Source organism: Aulonocara stuartgranti (assembly GCF_965226115.1).
Source record: "Aulonocara stuartgranti genome assembly, chromosome: 20".
Lineage (NCBI taxonomy): Eukaryota > Metazoa > Chordata > Actinopteri > Cichliformes > Cichlidae > Aulonocara > Aulonocara stuartgranti.
The window spans coordinates 2,252,236-2,271,454 of NC_138956.1; the positions used below are offsets into that span (position 1 = coordinate 2,252,236).

Consider the following 19,219-nt stretch of genomic DNA (forward strand, 5'->3'; position numbering starts at 1 on the left):
TTATGTTTAAATTCAAGCCATTTCTGTATTTAAATTATTCTGGTTCCTCATTTCCAGGGGATGGTGGTCCTGAACAAGTCATTGTGCTTTTACTCAGCACCTGGGAGGTTCTTCGTGACTGTATTGCATTGTGGTTTATGATAACCCGATTTCTTAACATGGCCCAAGCCTATTGACATCATACTATAAATTCTGCACTAATATTAAGACAAATGCTGGACTACCAGGTAAAAGAACTATGACCTCAGCGCAGTAAGAACTATTTATCATTTTAAAAAAAATTTATTAGAGGCCTATTAATCACATAATGCAAAACATTGGTCTCTTCTAAAAGGCCACAAACTGTGTTATTCATTGAAAAATGGTCTCTTTCTGATTAAGCAATCATAATGCAAGCCCTGGATGCCCAGATTTCATAAATCACTTCAAACATATGTGGCATTTAATTAGACCCCATTAGCAATGAGCAACAGTATGTGTATGACGTGCATGTCGGGAGGCACATGCATATGTCTCTTCTCACATTTTCCATGGTCTGCTCTTTAGGATGTTCCTCATTAGTGTGAATATTAATGCAACCAGAAAGGGGGGAAGAGGCAAAGAAAAATGTAAAAGGAATTTGAAAGAGCTTTTTAAAGGGGCCATTTCATCAGAATCGTTATTTTTTTGCGGTTCTCTGAAGGCTCGTAACTGGCGATCTATGAAGAGAGACGTGCCGCAGTGGGGCTTAATTTAAAACCAGAAAGGTCACTGCACCAGGAAAGGTCCTCAGCTCAGCCAAAAATATAAAATGAAGAGGAGAAAAAGAAAGCAGTGGGGGAGGAAGAGTGGGCCAAGAAAAAGAGCAAAATGAAAGGAGATTAGAGAATGGCAACAGGGAAGGGGGGAACCCAAGCAGGAGGAAACACGTTCAAATAATTTGGAATGAGTGTTATGGAAGGAAGGACAAAAACTCTAAAGTACTGAGGAAGGAGAAAACAGAGAGGATAATGGACTGAGTTGCAATTGAACTGGAACAAGTTTTTGTTTACTTTAATGGTGTTTTTGCAAGTGATTTGTTATAATTGTGCACAATTTGAGGGAAAAGTACTGCATCAACACAGAGTGAAGCACTGCCAATCTGTCCAACAATCTGTGTTGGCAGAAACAGCCCTCCCCAAGCCTTTGCTGAATTAGGCTCTCCATGCTTTGGACTTGACCAGAGTACTAATGGTCAGATGGGAAATTAGCTTTGCCATATGCAACTCAGCAAAAAACAAAAAATAGATGCAACTCTGAAAACTGTGTCTCCAGTTCAGTCTGTCTACGTGAGATGTTGTGTCTTGTTAACAATAATAAACCACTAAAGTGTCCCTCCCCCCAACACACAGGGCATTCCACAAACTAAGATTCTGGTCTTCAATCACTTCTTTATCTATCAGCTCACTTTAATTGTCCACTGGGTTTTTGACTGCACCACATTACATAAAAGCACAGTGGGGCCTCATGGCAGTAGCACGACAGCCTATGATGTAAAGCCTCGCGGTTTGCACAGATAAGACGAGTTCAATTTTAATGTTGCTAGCACACCGAGACGCACCAGGCTCACTTGTAAAACAGAATGCCCCCTTCGCTTGTAAACGCAGCAGCCCAAGAGGAGGAAAGAGATGGGGGTTGGGAACGCTGAGGTGGGGCTGAATTAAAACGACGAGAGGTATTCCACTTGTCCAACTCCAGCAATCCATCCAATGGATCAATTTTTTTTCTCTCTCAAATTCCCAATCCACTCACCATCTCTTTTAAAAACTAATACCCAATTCCAATCACAGCTGCAGTAAAGCATATCTTGTAAAAGGTCATAGTGTGACCTCCGAGTTCTCTAAATTGGATGCTGGTTGTCCCACTTTTCTTTGAAATACCGCACAGCCTAATATAAAAGTGCCCTGTGCACATTCACATTACCAGTGGGACCTGCATCCAGCACATCAGTAGGTGTTCACATTGATGTGAAGTGTCACAGCACAGAGAATTTTACAAGATATTGGATGTTTTTGTTGAGGGAAACGCGAACCAGAACCTAAACATAAACTACAACATGGGGGCCCAGGAATTACTCTGGGATAGGTGTATCTGTGTGTGCATGTGTGCTTGCCATAGGCAACATACCGGCATATAGTGGAGCATCTCTCAGCAGCCAGCCAAGGGAACTGATCAGATGGACGATCAAACACTAATCATTCCCTCACGGCCCATACCGAGTAAAGCTGTCATTAATTTTGCGGAATTACATCAAATCTGAGACATTCTTTATGTGGCCCACGGCCTGCAGACAGTTATACGACAGGGACTGCTGCGCTAAGCAGATGGGGCAGCTTGGCCGTGCATACTAAATACCACCGTCCCCCATTTCTCTATCTCCACCCTCCCAACACTCTACCCTCCTTCTAGGCACTCTGCTTCTGCTCTTCTTTCTTTGTTTTCTACCTTGTAATGCCTTTCTTTGACTATATCTTAAAACAAGACAACATTACTTCAAAACACAGTAACTACCATTATTAAAGTCAAAACTGCCCGTATAGTTTTAAGTAATACCCAGCCAGAAAAAAAAATGCCGCCAACTTATATTCTCAGTTTTATTTCCACGCAAGACACGCTACCCATTAACTTAGTATGATGAGAAAATAAATTGTTTACTGACATAAATCTTTAATGTTTGTCTCTTGGATCTTGACAACTCTAACAATTTGCTTGGCTATACACAACAGAAGGTCATAATCCCATTTGAGGTTTCCTTGGCAACTGATTACTGCTGAAGGCTAGTTGCAATTTATGACTAGTGACACATACCTGCCATTCCCTTTGAATGAGACATGTGGTAAGCTATATTCAGACAAACCACCTCAGGTAATAAAACTGCAGTAGCACTCAGGGGCTATACCATTTTCTAGCATTGAGAGAAATTCCAAGCCAAGCTGCTAGAAATCAGCAGATGACAGGGATTAAATTTGTGTGGAGTACTTCCACAACAGATAAATAAACAACATGTTGAACGTTTTGTGCCAGAACACTATTTTTTCCCCCAACCTAACGCCTCAAAGTGTGAATGTTAGCCATCTCCTCCCAAAAAACAAAAAAGAGCTGTAAATTCACACGGTCAGCATAACTGCATGTGTGCGCAAGTTTGCAGGGTAGAGGTGGGATGTTATGATAGGCAGAGGAGCCATAACAGCAGGCAGCCAGGTCAAGATCAAGCAGTTTCATGGACAATCCACTTTAAGTCTAGCCTCTGTTATGGTGAAGCCTTCACACTCCTACTGCACAACTGTCTTCTAACTTTACACAACAATGACGCTTCAAAGTCAAGGCTATGGGAAATCAGACACAACACTAAAATAAAATAAAATAAAATAAAATAAAATAAAATAAAATAAAATAAAAAAAATAAAATAAGGTGGCACAAAACCAGCAGAAATAAGCATATAGAATTAATTCATAAACAATACTTATGCTAGTATTTTTGGTATATCTGATTTTTCTGTGTTCCAGGGAACCCGTAAGACAACCATACTGAATTATGTTGAAGAATTCAACAGAAGAAATCTTTTTCTTTAATAATACCTAAAGCTAAACACGCATGTAAACAGTGGCTACTGAATAAGCCAGTCATCACAGTAGAACCTATTTAATTATCCCACTGTGAGAGCGAGCCACTATTTCCATCACCACTTTGCTCACACAGGCTCAGCACACTATTAATCCACTTAAACACAATTTATAGGGTCTCAGCATTGACTGTCCGTCGGCATAAAATTACATGAAGCATCCTTATAGTGTCGTCAACAGACTAAATTAGCCAAACTGGACTTACTAATTGAGGAGGAGTAAAGTATTGTGTGACTGGAGTGTCTCATCAATGAGCAGAGATAAATAGGCTGGCTATGGGCAATGAGCTAACATCAATAACTATAATAATACAGGCTGAGCATTATTTAACTTGTGGTTGTGGAGGACTAATAACCTTTAATAGAGAATGCTAACTTTTAATTTCCATTTCTGTTAAATAGGTTTTTGTTATTGATGGCTTTTTGCAGTTAAAGACTTATTTGCCATTTTAACTCTAATTTAAATTTAAATCATTTAATATAATCAGTTCAACTAAAACCAGTATTTTAATGTTTTTTTTTTTTAATTAAAAATCTCAGAATAACACATTGTGAACCCAGATAGACAATACTACTACTGTAGCCTTGAGACCTATCTGCACAGCCATATTTGCATTTCTCTTCTGATATATCTGCAAAATCAAAACTATGAATTAAGGCAAAGCTAGAGATGGTGAACCCAGGCTGTTTTTAAAATTTGCAGCATAGAGAGACAGTGTACCCCCCCCCCCCCCTTTTTATCTTGTATCTAATAGTGAAAGGAGAAAAAGGCTGTGATATATTTTCATTGTGGGCTTAAAAGACCGCACTGTGTGTTTAGACTTGCATGTGTAATTTTGGTTTTCAAGATGGTATACTGCCATCTGCTGCCCGGCACTGTAACCTCGTCATGCGCTCTATTTGTCCTCATGTTTGAAGACGTTGTGGGATATCAAGCTTACCCTAAAGAAACTGCCAAATTGGGGCGCTTCCAAAATGCAGGATCACTGGATTATTTTGGAAAAAATTTTGGCTAAAATCCGAATTCCCCTCCATCAAATCTGGAACGTGGGCTGACGTCAGAGGATCTGCTGTGGTTCCTGATTTTCCTCATCAAAGTATAGATAATACATGAAGTGGAAAAGGCTCCCGTGGGACACTGATTTAAACTAAAATAAATAGGCAAAAACTATACAACCTGTAATACTTTACCATCAAATTAAATAACCGTCATAGTGCGAAGTCTACCTGCATGGAAAATAATGCGCAGATTTGTTTACAGCGCAATGTAGCAAATATTTATGAACTCGAACAATCACTGCAAATAAAAACATCCGTTTTCATTATTACATCCGCTAAGAGTGTCTTCCTCTCATCGCAAATAACACACACTCTTTCCATTGGTGAACGAGCAGGACAGCCGCGGTTTGGCAGATATCCGATGCGAAAAACAACGGCGGCCGATGAGACGCGTCAGATTACATTCAGCGGATCTGTTAGTCTACTGTGAGCCTGGGGGTTGTAGTTTAAAAAGGAGTATCTCGGCATAGTTTCAGCTACATCGTGAACAACAGCTCCCATAATTCCACGGTGCAGAAGAAGCTGTGGTGCTTGTGTTTTGCTTTGGCTTTTTTGTTGTTATTTCGCGTTGTTGGTCCAGCTGAGCTCCGTGAGGAAAGCGAGTCTGCATCGGCCGTGTTCTTTCGTGGGTTTCTTGAGGACTGTCAGTCCGGTACCTCGCACGTAGAGGGCTCCTTTGGACCGTCTGCAGAGGGCTGAGGACCGTAAAGGTAACAAAGACATCAGAAACGGGTCGAGATAATGTGCGCAGATCTCTTTTGGTAGTTAACAAAGCCCTGCATTGTCTCTTATTATTTGCATTTCCATCAAATTAACAAATATGACTAACGTGCACGGATTCAGGTCTGTCCGCAGTGCCTGTGTTTGTTTGTTTGTCAGCTTAAAGCTTTCATCGACGGGCATAACACTGTTTTCTTGACATGTGCTACTGTTGGGCCTTAAGCCTCGTGCCATGTAAAACGAGTCCACGGAAAGCTATTTTGATCACTGGTGTATTGTTTTACGCACTGTCTGTATTTTATCTTGTCCGAACGGATGTTTGTTTGCAAAACAAAAATAGAAAACTTGTATCATCTGTGATTATTGACTCTACCACAGGGAATAAATGTAAAGTACAGAAAGTTAATCCAAGTTTAAAGAACATGCTCGCTGTAAATCCTCATTGGGTTTAAAGTGCGCTTGCTTTATTTTTGTTCCTTTTGAAAATCTCATCATGCTTGTCTCTGCTGCTCTATTAAAATGTATATTTACCATGTGTTTCACCCTGTTTGTGTAACAGTGTACCATCACATCATAAATGTTGCCTATACCATAGTTATTACACCACACACAAAAATAGTGCTTTCGGTAGGCAAGCAGTGTGGTTAACTGCAGGGACACCACAAATTCGTGGCAAGTAACCTCGAGTGGAATCTGAGCCCATATCCTGCATGCTTACACGTGATGCTGTATAATAGCAAATGATTTTGAAGATGACTGAAATAGCCCCTGGTGACAACCTGTGTAACGTGTCATGTTGCCTTAAGACCATGCTGTCACTGAGGATTAGTTGTGCATCGGTGCTGTTTCCTTAAGTGTGCACTCAGTCTAGATCTTACACTGAACAAAAATACTCACACACTTGGGGCCTCTTGTTTGTTCAGCAGGGACCACCTCTTACCTATATTCCAGAAATAGCTGTGTAATGTAACTGTGCATGTTGGTTTCTAGGTTGATTTGGGGTTTGTTTGTTTTTTACCTTCTTTCTTGTAGGTGCAATAGAGCATTTGTTTTGTGTTGCCATGGACAAGGACTGGCAGGTGGAGTTTAGAAACGTGGGCTGCAGCTACTTTCCTGAGAGCAGAGTCGACTGCCACTACACGCTGAGCTCACGGCACATATGGGCCAGTAATGATTGGATAGGGCTCTTCAAGGTATTGCTGTTCTGACGAATTTCTGGAAAAGCAACTAAATAAATAATATCCAACTGGAAGTTAACACTGTGCACACATTTTCTTCTTCAGGAGGGATGGACATCAGTAAAGGAATACCACACCTTTGTATGGGCGCTAGCCCCGGCTGACTACCAAGAGGGCACAGATGTCAACTGCTGTGTTCAGTTTCAGGGTATTCATACCTTTGTTTTCTAACTGGGTTTACCTCCCATAGTCACACAGGATCTGTACTAGATCAGCGCATAAAACCTTCAGCAGGAGATTGATGCCTCTGTAAAATGAATTGCTCTGTTGTTTACAAAAAGCTAGCGAATCACATGCTGAGTGGAAGCAAATGTTTATTTCTATCTTAAAATAATTCTTCAGCAGAAAAAAGGGGAAAAAATCCTTTGCACAAGAGAAATATCTAACTTGGTTTCTAACAGAGACACTCTCTGTCATGGTTTGAATTCATTTCTTTAGTAAGACAATGGCCCAAAGGCTGCTCTGCTGACTGCTGCTGCTCACTGGAGAATACAGTGTTCACTTTGTCCTGTGTGTCAGGGGCAGCTGATAAGCCTGATTGAGGGTGAGGGGCACGTGTGCAGCAGGTGTGGCATTGACCCCTGGTAAAGTGATTTATCGCTAACTTAAACATACTGTCAATGTCATTCTTCAGTACAGAGAAAGGAAACTAAAGAAAGTACAGATGGTTCCTTATCAGCAGCAATGCTGTGATTTAAAAAGAAGGTCGCCTCTTCTGTGACCTTAGCCGGTGCTCGAAGTTGAAATACAGCTCATAAACTTTACCGTGTGTCATTCCCTCTGTCTGTTTTCTATCTTGGCCCTTTGCTGTAGCCGTATTGTGAAACAGTAATTCTAAGTAAATCACTCCAAACATGAAGCTATGGTCTGTGTGAGATAATGATATTAGATCAACTTACTTTATAGGCTGGAAGGAGTCACAGAATAAGGCTGACTGCTTTGTGGTTAGTGTGGGAGGCAGGAGGTGTATCATCATCAGTTCCAGTATGCTTGGTTAAAGGTGCATGAAAAGGAAGCAGATTCAGGTGATAGTGAAAGTCTTAACGTTATGCAAGTAGCACAGCTGGTCTGAAAAGCAGTTATTTTGCTCTCAAAATTTGTAAGCCTTCAACTTTATGAGCGACAGTCTTATGCGAAACAGTGATTGCTGATGTGTTTTTATGACTAATAGCTTTGCTTATATTGGTAGATAGGCTGTAGTCAACAAGATTTATGAAGTGGTTACGTACAAAATAAAGAAATGACCTGTTCTGCAAGTGTCTTTTAACTCAGCATTATCATACCCACTTTGTGCTCTACATTTTAATCAATCCAGTCCTGTTGGGCCACTTAAAATATCTTTATAGAACTGTTATGTTATATTTGTTGCAATTTCTCCTGCCCTCTTGGCCAGCTCTCTTTTGGAGAAGACGTTTTTACTGTCAACGATAGTTATTACATCGATTCATAAAGGATATATAAAAGTCACTTTGCCAAAAACTGATTGTAGCTTCTACTTTGTGACGGGAATTTTCTTTCTGGCACATAATGACTCGATATCCTTCATGAGAGATACGTTTGACAGATTATAGGCCAGCTAGTCATTTACAGCGGTTTAAATAGCAGGAAAACATTTTTTGGCAGGACAGCTGAAAGCATGGACCGCGTCATTAACAGGATGTTTGTTGAATTGATACTAGATTAATTTCTGTGGTTTCAACAGGACATAGCAGCATAGCACAAACAGTCGAGGCGACTGAAAAGCTATTTTATAATGTGATAAACAAACACGTGTTGTTTAATGAGCGTTTAGCTTGCTGGAGCCAGTGTTGCCAACTCCTCAGTAAGGAAAATCGCTATTGGCTGTCCTAAAAGTCGCTAGAAGTCGCTAAATGACGTCAACGCCTAATTTGCATAATTGGTCATGCTAATCTAATTGTAACCTATGTTGTTGGAGAGAGAAATAACATCGTGGAAGAGACATAAAGTCAGTAAAAAAAAGTCTTAAATGCATTTAGAGTTTATTTAGAACTACAAACTAAATTTCTTTTAGCAATTATTGTTTTTTTTAATGTCACAATTCCAACCCTGCTCCTTTATCCGGGCTTGGACCGGTGTTGTGCCAAAAAGTGATTGTCTGCCAAAAACTGATTTCCGGTATTTGCCAAAAAGCGATTGCTCATATTTAAAGTGCTATAAGTAACTTGTTGGGCTATAATATGTTAAACATATGTCAAATGCATCCCTTATGGATGACACAAAGTCATCTTGAGCCACAAACAACATTCGTGTAGCAAGATACAAGCCGCAATCAGTTTTTGGCAGCGACTTTTATATAACCTTTATTTATGCAGTAAAAAAAATCTCATTAACATTAAAAATGTATTTTGTAAGAGTAAGTTGCCCAACAGGACAGCAGAAATGGCAGCAAATATTACAATAGTTCTGTAAAAATATTTTAAGTGGGGATAAAGGACCGGATTGGTTATAATGTAAGTACAAGTTGTAAAGATACTTAAAAAACAGATAATTTTTTAATTCTTTATGTAACCCCTTTGTATCCCCTGTTCACCGAAGTCTATTTACGAACATACGTAAAGATATTACACATAAAAAATACACAGAAACACTGGAAATCAGTTTTTGGCAGACAATCACTTTTTGGCACAACACCGGCAAGTGACCCGAAATAGGCACTCTGGTGGAGTTACTTTGTGTGTGTGTGTGTGTGTGTGTTTATAAGTAGTTTTAAACCTTGTGATCCACAAAACAGCATAAGAGTAAAAGAAGAACTGACTGCGTTACAGCACCCGCTGCTTGTTGAGAGTAAAAGCGATACGAGCTTTCACGTCTTTTTTAGCGACTTTCTTTAGAAAAAAAGTCGCTAAGGGGTCTGAAAACTCGCTAAATATAGCGACAAAGTCGCTAAGTTGGCAACACTGGCTGGAGCTAGCTGTTTTTGACACTACAGGACAAAAGCAGAACATACAAAGTTGTTTAACTGCTTCTGTTACGCCGACGATGTTTACAACAAACATATAAATGGCGCAGAGAAGCTCAACTCGCAAAGCGCTTCAAGTTTTACGTGGAAAAAAAGCACCAAACTGCCCGAGAGTCACTTAAAACACCTGTTTAAGACTTTGGCCAGCTTAGCTAACCAGAGACGCTCTGCTATTTCAGGTACTCTGCGGTTTTTCACAAATGATACAACGACAATGAATAGACGCTTACAGACCTCACAGCCCATGGGACACAAGTTACATAAAAGACATCATCGTTTTGTCGCTCACCTGCCGTGAATGGCCGCACTGCTGCCACTAGTGGCCAGAAGCTGTATTGCAACATGTGAACCTGGTGTTACTGAATTGAAGTATTATCAGACAGTTTCTAAGACTAAATGAGAAGATAGCTTTATTTAATAAATGTTTTAGTTTAGCAGTGGGCTTAATCCAAGTTTGCAAAGCTAGGCCATTTTAGACTGCAGTAAGACAGATGACGAATTAAAGGCCATTAAGTTTACAGCGAGTAGTTTTTACTTGAATTTGTCACCCGTGTATTTTTAGTTGTCACAGCAGGGGAGGAGCAGGTCAAAGTAATGTCTTCCTAGTTCCATTAAGTTTCCTATTTCATGGCAATAAAACAGAATGTGCAAAAGGGGGACCTCCCCTAAGTGGAATACAGCCATTATTCATACACTTTCCCTACTTTGACAAGTCAAAATGTTTGCTGTAAAAAGGGTCTGTGAAATGGATTTTTGATGGCAAACACATCATCTTAACCAGCAATATAATACAAATAAATGTATTAGACTCATAGTTCATATTTACCAGAACATTAATTTAAATTGTGATTAGATGTTCCAAAATTATAGGTATGTAATTTAGACTGACTAAAAGTATAATGGGAAGTAGGGTCTAAATTAAAGCATGGCTACTTTGAAAAACAATTATTCTTCTCTGCAGATTGTAATATAACCTTTTGCTTTTTTTGCTTTTTTTTTAAATCACTATTTTAGCTTCCTACCTACCCAAGCCCAGCTCCCAGGAGTATGAGTTCGTATATATTGATGCTAAAGGGAAGGTGTGCTCTCGCAGCTCTAAATTCACTTTTTGTGCACCAAAGCCACTTGAGGATCTGGTGACTCTTGAGGAAGACTCCCATGGAGAGGAGGCAGGCACAGATATGCTGCTGGTAGTCCCCAGGGCTGAGCTGCTGCAGGTGAGTGGATAAGATACTGCATGGGAGAGTGTGTGTTTTCAGTTTTGCAAAATTAACGAGTGCTTATAAAACACATCTGCTGGGGGGGGGATCAATACTCTTGTTTACTGCAGTTACACAAAGACGGGCACACAGTCATGCTGCTTGCTTCCTCTGTTCTCTGTCTTGTTAGAATCGACTGCAGGAATGTCTGCGAGAGCGCGCTGAGCTTTTGCAGGTGCAGGAGGCGGTTAAAGAGCAAAGAGAGAAAGAGAATGAGGAGTACAAGCGAGCGAGAGAGGCCTGGGACAGAAGACGCAAAGAGCTGGAGGGTGATATCGCCAGGCTTCAGAAAGAGCTGAACCAAACTCTAGAGAAGCTTGATGAGCTGCAGAAGAAGCAGAAGGTGATGTATGAAGCTTATGCAAATGGTGGGCACAGTCATTTGATTAGAACCGATGTGCCTGCTTCCATTTCCCTACAGCAGTGCCCTCATTCTCAGATAAAGCATTTCTGCTTAAATAATGTCCCTGTGTGTTAAGTGTAAAAATGTAAGCAGGAGACATTTAAGAAATTGCCCGAGTTCTTATATTAACACAAAAATTAAACACGCCTCTGGTCTGTTAGGAGGAAAAGGCATTAGGAGAATCACTAGCCCAGGAGAAAACTGCTTTAATGGATGCCAGGGAGGCAAGCAAAGCGCGAATCCGAGAGCTAGAGGACGACATCAAAACCCTGGCACAGAGAGCTGTGGAAAAAGAGACCGAGTTAGAGAGGTTTGACATGGTTTTCTCATTTGTCCTTCTTTTACTTTTATGTGGGTCCTGTGAATAGTTTTGATTGTCTATAACAAAATCTGTATGTGCAGAATTAAGGAAAGAGCCAGGAGGGCAGGAGCTCTGAGAAAAGAAGAGGAGAGTGAGAGAAGAAGCCTGCAGGTGCACAGTTCAAAACATACTGTGTAACATAGTAAAACATGGTCCTCCCCCCCCCCAACATCTCAGTTTTCCCATCTCTTGCCTTTTTTCCTTAGACTAAGCTGGAACAAACAGAAAGCGAGCTCAAAATCCTGTCAAAGGAGTTCCAGGGCCTGAGGAACTCCCTCGCCCAAAGAGACACCAGTGTCCTGCAGCTTCAAAACACCATCACCACCCTCACCCAGAAACTCACCACAGCCCACAGGAAAGAGGTCAAACCAAAGGACTTATTAATGAATGTTTTAGTGGTTGAAACTCGACCAGGATGCTCACTCAGAGGATGTAAAAATAGGATTTTTGTTTGTTTGTTTGTTTGTTTTCAACTCGACTCTTGTGAAATGTGTTACAAGTATTTGGACATAAAATCAGAATTGATTTTTGGGGGGGAAAGTGATCACTGCTACTTTATTTGGAACATGTTTTTTTGTATTTTAACTCAGCAATTATGTTTTAAAAGAATTACAAACAAACAACAATGACCAGTTCAAATCCACTCTTAGATATTTTTGGGTCTGGCAATATACAGAAAATCACCTGAAGTATGAGATGAGTAACCAACATGGTTTCTTGGTCCTTTATGCACAGGCGGAAAATGAGGCATCTCTGAAAGAAATGCGTAGCCTGCGTGAGCGGCTGCACATGAGCGAACGAGCTGCTGAGGGCTTGAAGAGTGACCTCAGCTCTATGGTTGCCCAGAGGGATCAGGGGCAAGCTGAACTGCATCAGGCTCGCCTTCAGGCTGCTCAGCTCACCCTTCAGCTTGCAGATTCCAGTCTGGCCCTGAGGGAGGGAAGAGCCCACTGGGCCCAGGAGAGGCAGAACATGCAGCGCTCGGCTGAGGTACTGCATCGCTGTAGAGCATGAAATCTGGAAAATGTAGAATGTCACTAATAAATGCCACGAGGTTTCAAAGTGAAATATTCCCATGGCATCAATAACAATTGTATGCAGCATAATAAAAGAAGAAAAAAACGATCAGTTTTTAAATGCTTAAAGAGAAATGAGAAAAGGGAGATTTATATCAATATTAGCAGGTGCGACATTATGTTGATATGAAGGTGCAAGGGAGAGGGTAGCAATATATTGCTATTATACATCTGAACAGTTTGTTATATTTTTGATAAAAATGGTTTAAGTATGTCACACCCAGTAGACCTGATTTTATTTTTACAAGTCTTTGTTTTGATTCAAAGTTGTTGCAGGGTTTTGTATTTGTAATATTTGGTATATGTAACATTCGACATATGAAGTGGATATTAATAATAATGAGAAAAAGAACAAAATGTTCTATAGTTCTCAAAATGGGCCTATATGGCTGGTTCTACTAAAAGTACTGGGTCACACCTCTGACTCTTTGAATTCAGGTGTGTTCAATCCTATTGCCTGATGTGTATTACATGAAGTACCTATTCTGAAGAGCTTAAATTGAGCGTGGTACCGTAATATGATGCCACCATTGCAATGAGTCAGTTTGGGAAATTTCTTCCTCAATCAACTGTAAGTGGTATTATTGGAAAGTGGAAGCATTTAGGAACTACAGCAACTCAGCCATGAAGCGGCAGAGCATGTAAAGCTACAGAGAGCAGGGGCCCCAACGCTATTCTGACCCAGTAACTCCAGAGTTTCAAACTCCCTTAATATCAGCATGGAAACTGCACCAGGAGCTTCATGGCTGAGCAGCTTCTGTAGGTGTAATGTGTAGGTGGTATGACATCGAGTCAATATTTGAGTCCATAACCTAAAGATCGAATGGCAGAGGCAAATAAATTATATATGAAGTAAATACAGTAAGTAGTAGTGTCTGTGTGTCACCCTCATAGAAAGACCATGAGCGTTTGGAGAAACTCAGCCAAGAGATGCAGGCGATGGAGGAGAGGCTGCAAGAGGAAAGGATGGAGAGAGTGAAGCTAGAGGTTGAGCTTGGAAGAGAAAAAGATTGCAACCGGGTGAGAGAAGCTGCTTCATATACATTATAGCCTACTCTGTATCTGTGTGAACAAATAGTTTTGTTTGAACTGGCAAAAACAAGGTCAAACTCAGAATGAGCATCATTTAGATGTTGGCTGTTTACTTCTAGAACATCACACAAAAGTCAAAGTGTCTTTCGAGTGGGTCTAATATACCTCACCCTGCTGTTTTGTGATATCTGGCTTGTAGGTTCAGCTGAGTGAAACCCGTAGGGAGCTTCAGGAGCTGAAGGCCAGCCTGAGGGTTGCCCACAAAGAGAAGGAGCAGCTGCTTGCAGAGAAACAGGTTAGAAACCTTGTCTGCCACGGTGCATGATTTGAATCAGTACTGACAGAAACTAGTTTTAAAAAGCAGCGAACGATAAACTCTGGGTGGGTAGTGTACTTATTTAACACTGTGCGTGTGTGGTGTCACAGACTTTGTGCCATTATCAGTTGCTGAGGTCTCATGGTTTAGTTTTTAAATGTAAATCTAGTTTAGTGTGTGACTATAAAGCCTGGGCACACCCCTGCAATTTTTTCTAAAATCTTTGTATTAATAATGAACACACATCCTTACTGATATAACAACAGTAATACTCTTATTGTGAATGACCCTGCTGTTGGGAATCATCTCCCTGTGGTTGTCCTCTTGTTATTGTGCAATATAATTTGTTTACAGTGCAATATAAATCGGTGGATTTCAGGGCAGTCGGTGCTGTTGTTGTTAAAGTGCCTGCAGAGTTTTGTTGGCTAACTACCATAACATTTTCACTCTGAAGGCAGAAGTAAATATTCAGTTCTTTTTCTAAATTACTGTCCAGCCTAATTATAACTCCAGCCATATCTAAGTACAACAGCCAATGTGCGGCACATGAGAAACCAAGGAAGGACTTAAATGTTCATTGTACTGTGGTAACATTTATATAATGGCAAATGTTTCCGTTGTGTTTTCACAGTGCAATAATGTTACGTAGTGCTGGTTTGAAGAGGTCTGACATTTTGAGGGTTATAAGGGTGATGACTGCATTTTTCACCACAGGAGTTGATGGAGTACATCTGTCAGCTGGAACAGAAGATGGGAACAGTTGCAAGCGCCAAGTGGAACTCGGCCCCAGTTGCCTCTACAGGTGAATTGAGCTACACATCAATCTACTGTATGCCCTGCAGATGTGAACAATAAAAGTGTTAACTATCATTCAAGAGCCACACTAAATATTGTTCAGATTGGCCCGTGTTGTGGACGACAAGAGCAGCGCTCTGAGGAAAAGTGACCGCTATTTCTTAACTAATGTTTCTGTCTGGCAGGCCGTCCTGACAGTGTGTCATCTGACTCGGAGGATGAGAACCCAGAGGCTTTGCAGATCCTCCACCCCCCGACCCCCCTGGCACACTACAGCCTATGTGAGCAGGGGCAGCCTGACTCGTTGCTCCTTGCCACCCCTCCTCTCTCCCCCAGGGAGGTAAGCAGGAGGGAAGTGGTCATCAACCAGCCGGCACCGCTCTCCCTTCCACACCAGGCCACCGCTGACACTCTGGCACACAGCTCTGATTCGGTGAGACGTGCACCATAATTATATGTGATATTGAAACTGAGCTATGCCTTCATGCTGATAGCCATGCACACCAGTTAAACACGGGCAGTGGGTCGTTTGATATAGACATTATCTCCTAGTACCAATTAGGCTGCTAGTGTGCAAGTTATTGGATGGTAATAGCTGCTGGATAGATATGTGTTAAGTGTCATCCTGTGCGTGTGTGTGTGTTTTACTGTATTAAGGAGGAGGAATGCGATCCACGTGAGTGTAGAAGGAACAGCTCTGGGGAGGAAACGGCTCTTTTGTTGCCTGACCCCATGGATACTTTTCTCAGGTACAGCTTTCCACTACAAACGCGTACCCTTATATGTTTATACATGTAACACTTACTCTTTATACCCATTACTGTGAAGTGTTAACGGAATAATACTCTTTTTCTTTTCTTTTTTTTAACCAGTATTAAAGTATAAACTTTATGTATTTACAGAAAATTAGGTTAAAATGTTAAAAGCCAAAGTTATCCCTTTGATTTTGATCAGCGTTAGGATGGGGTACGATAGTACAGATCATAGAATACATTGCATTGTTAAAAAGTCTTTTTTACCAGTGAAAGAGAGACAAAGTGTACAATATCTAAAGAAGCAAAGATTTGTGATCATTTTTCTTCTTCTTTTAAACACTGAAAAGACCTTAATTCACAAACAATACCTCCATATTAACATGCACCATGCTATTTTCAGATTATTGCATTAGTAGTAACAATCTATTAATATCATATCTAATAATATATCCGTGATGAGGGCCATGCTACGGCAGACATAGTACTTATATTTTGCTAATATGTGTAGTACGGGACAGTTTTTACTCAAGCATATTTGTTCTTCAACCGCTTCCTTTTACTATTACAAGGAAGTATTTAATGTCGCAGATGATATAACAGTTTCATAAACTGCTAGTGTTATAGCCTCTAAAAGTCAGAAATAACTTCTTGTCGGCACTCAAAATACACTGAAGGATATTCTCAATAAAGGGTGTAGGATTGCTAAACACGTGAGGGATTGCAACAAATTGTGCACAGGTGAAGATTTAAGGTTCAAAAAAGATTTGCGTTGCTGACTGCATATGGAAATGAAAATTTCTCTGAGGCAAAACAAGCCACCAGATATCACCCCGTCGTGCTGGCTGGTTTTAAACTCTAGCATTGTCTTTATATTTTATGAGCTCATGACTTGATTTGTGTGTACAGTCTTAGTCGGCAAAGTAATTAAAGAACAAAGCCGCTATAAAACTGCAGTGGGGTAAAAAGTATCATATTTCTCCCTGGAACATAGAAAAGTATCTCAAAACTGGGGAGTGAACTAATGTATGTATGCCTGAGTAAATGTACTCCGTTACTTTCCTTCACTGGCTTCTCGCAGAAATGGTTTGATGCGTGCACAATGAATTCAAAGGTATCTAATGCACACAGACATGTGCAACTAGTTATTTATGGTGGCACGGTGAATATGACTCGAAGATGGAAGTTTTGAATACGTGGTCGTAAAAGAAGTTGAGTCAGGGTGAAGCGAGGGAGGCTGTTTGAGACACATTCGGGGCATGGGAGGGGCGAGATGGGAGGACAAGGGGACAGACGAGTTGACAGCAAGCTGTAGCAATGATTTACCTGAGGGGTGTACCGCAGTCACGGGCCAATTTTCAGCATCATTAAGGCTCTCGCTCTCCCACTCACCCACTCCTTTCGTCTCGCCTGCTCTTTCAACCAGAATGTGTGTTTCTTTCCATTTTTAACACACTCACACATCCTTTCTCTCTCCTTTGTTTCTTCCTCCAGTGGTTCAGCTGACACCTCGCTCTGGTAACCAGTGGACACCTACCCACAGCAAGTGATCAAAAAGGGAAAGAGGGACCTTGTTGTTTCCGCATTACTTCCTATAACAAGCACAAATACAGCTTATGCTCTATATACAGACAGAATTTTAATATGCAATTATGTTGTATCTGCCATAAACCTTGTTTTTTGTCCTTCTAGATTGCTGTGTTTTTACCCTGACTGTTTTTGCCAGCGGTGGCAGGTCAACACAATATTTATGACTGACATAAGAGTGGTGCACAGTTTGAAGCAGCAGGCTTTTAGACGTGGGCTCTGGCATTTGAGAGTTTGCAGGCTGTAGCAGAATGATTTCTGTTGAATCATTGCTATGTCGAGAGCTTTACGATGGATGTTATGTCGTTTTTATTGCATTTGTGATCAGGAGTCATGACAGGCACTGTAATTATGATGTTTTGTGCAGGCCCAGCTCCGCTGGAAATCATAGCAAAACTCTCTTCCAGCATTAAATTCTCCACAGCAGCTTCGAGCACTTTTCATGGCGGCATAAAGTAATGATACAGCATCATGCTAAATTATATTGCAGTAATGTAGGTCTATGACATCATATTTCTCCTCCATTTACTCAGAACTAAGATTTGATTTGAACTTTCTTGTATGCATTAGCAGGTGATTGTTGTCATGCAGATGCAGTTAAGGTGATTTAGGGATGCTGACGCTTAGGACGAGCTTTTGAAATAGAAAGCTTATTCAACAGATTGTGCTTCAGGTCTATTTAAATAGGGACGACATGCAACTTTCTACTTGAGTAACTTCACATAATTGTTATTATGAAATTAATGTTTATTAGCTTTACACTGCAAAGCTGCAATTTTTTTTATTTATTAATGAACCTGGGTTTATTGAAATTCTCTAGCTGCTCATTCGGGATATTTAGCATCAGCCTTTATCACAGCTAGATTGCACAGAAATCATGGTGATGCAGTTCTAAATTTGTGCCTAAAATAATGAAGTAGAGTCATCTTTATAGATCCTGACATCAGAATCATGGTGTTGATACTTTCCCCCAGCCCTGAGGTAATATACTGCCTAATAAAAGAAATGCTGCCTACGTTTTAATCAATATTATATGCATTTTTCATGATTTTCTATTTATAATTAATTTGAGTTATGCTGCAATTAAACTATATTCAGGTTTAGTTTGAAACAGGTGTACAGTTTTCACAGTTTGTGCAATGTGTAACAAAATTTTCCATGCTTGGCTAAGAGAATTTACTAGATACCTTGATGCTTGATTTTATCTGCTGTATTTGCACCCTATTTTTACTAGAGAAGAGTTTTTAGATGAAAAGTTGATATTGATACTCACCAATATGCCATCTGTGTCCTTCATCATTGTTATCATAACCATTACCCACGTGTGTTGTGTTTACTCACGTTTTATCTCTTTTCTATTTTTACTTTATGCTTTCAAATACTTTAATGGGTTGTTTAAAGGTTACGTTGTTGCAAGGTATTGGTGCTAATGGAAGGGAGTGATGCCAACATCGTATGGTAAAGGTAGATGTAAAAAAATACATATGGAAGGAATTGATCCTAATGTTTAAGTTTATAAAATTAGGAGTGAAAGAAGTAAACGTCTTTCCGACGCCTCATTTACCTTGTGTTACACTACATATGTGGATGGTTGAAAGGTTTTAAGGAGCCCCGTGTTCTTTCCCAGAAGATGGCACACTAAACGTATTCTCAGTAGTCCTTGTTTGTAGTTGTAATCTGACTTTATGTCTCAAGGAAGTTATCTTTTTGTTGTTCCACTGAGATCTCCAGTACGAGTGCTCCTCATCAGGACACTGTCTCACACCGCAATAAAACTCCAGTGGTTACGGTTTGTTTTGAACTTCTGTATGTGAAGGTTATCCCACATGTACACTGTGTATTTTCTTACCAGTCATGTAATGGGGTTTGGGTGGGGTTCTGCATAATAAAAACGTTTATGTATCCATTATTGGGTCTAATGTGTCTTTTTCTGGCCAATGATTATAGCAATATTTTGATCCTCACATGACATTTCATTGGTAATTAACTATGCCATTTCT

The 19,219-nt window shown here is 40.4% G+C and overlaps 1 protein-coding gene across 1 annotated transcript; it reads left to right on the forward strand.

Moving 5' to 3' along the window:
* The first annotated feature begins 5,197 nt into the window (after window positions 1-5,197).
* calcoco1a (calcium binding and coiled-coil domain 1a) lies at window positions 5,198-19,128 on the forward strand. The gene is made up of 15 exons (XM_082519297.1): window positions 5,198-5,410; window positions 6,453-6,613; window positions 6,704-6,806; window positions 10,653-10,855; window positions 11,028-11,240; window positions 11,462-11,610; window positions 11,703-11,772; window positions 11,868-12,023; window positions 12,397-12,651; window positions 13,632-13,757; window positions 13,969-14,064; window positions 14,800-14,887; window positions 15,066-15,313; window positions 15,538-15,629; window positions 17,127-19,128. The coding sequence occupies exons 2-15, from the start codon at window positions 6,482-6,484 to the stop codon at window positions 17,152-17,154; spliced, it is 1,959 nt and encodes a 652-aa protein (XP_082375423.1). The 5' UTR covers window positions 5,198-5,410; window positions 6,453-6,481; the 3' UTR covers window positions 17,155-19,128.
* Window positions 19,129-19,219: the final 91 nt, after the last annotated feature.

Excerpts from the sequence above, each read along its gene's own strand:
- calcoco1a (XM_082519297.1), top strand. The coding sequence starts at position 6,482 with ATGGACAAGGACTGGCAGGTGGAGTTTAGAAACGTGGGCTGCAGCTAC. Across the intron at positions 12,652-13,631 it reads ACATGCAGCGCTCGGCTGAG|AAAGACCATGAGCGTTTGGA; the intron begins GTACTGCATCGC and ends TCACCCTCATAG. Across the intron at positions 15,314-15,537 it reads TGGCACACAGCTCTGATTCG|GAGGAGGAATGCGATCCACG; the intron begins GTGAGACGTGCA and ends TACTGTATTAAG.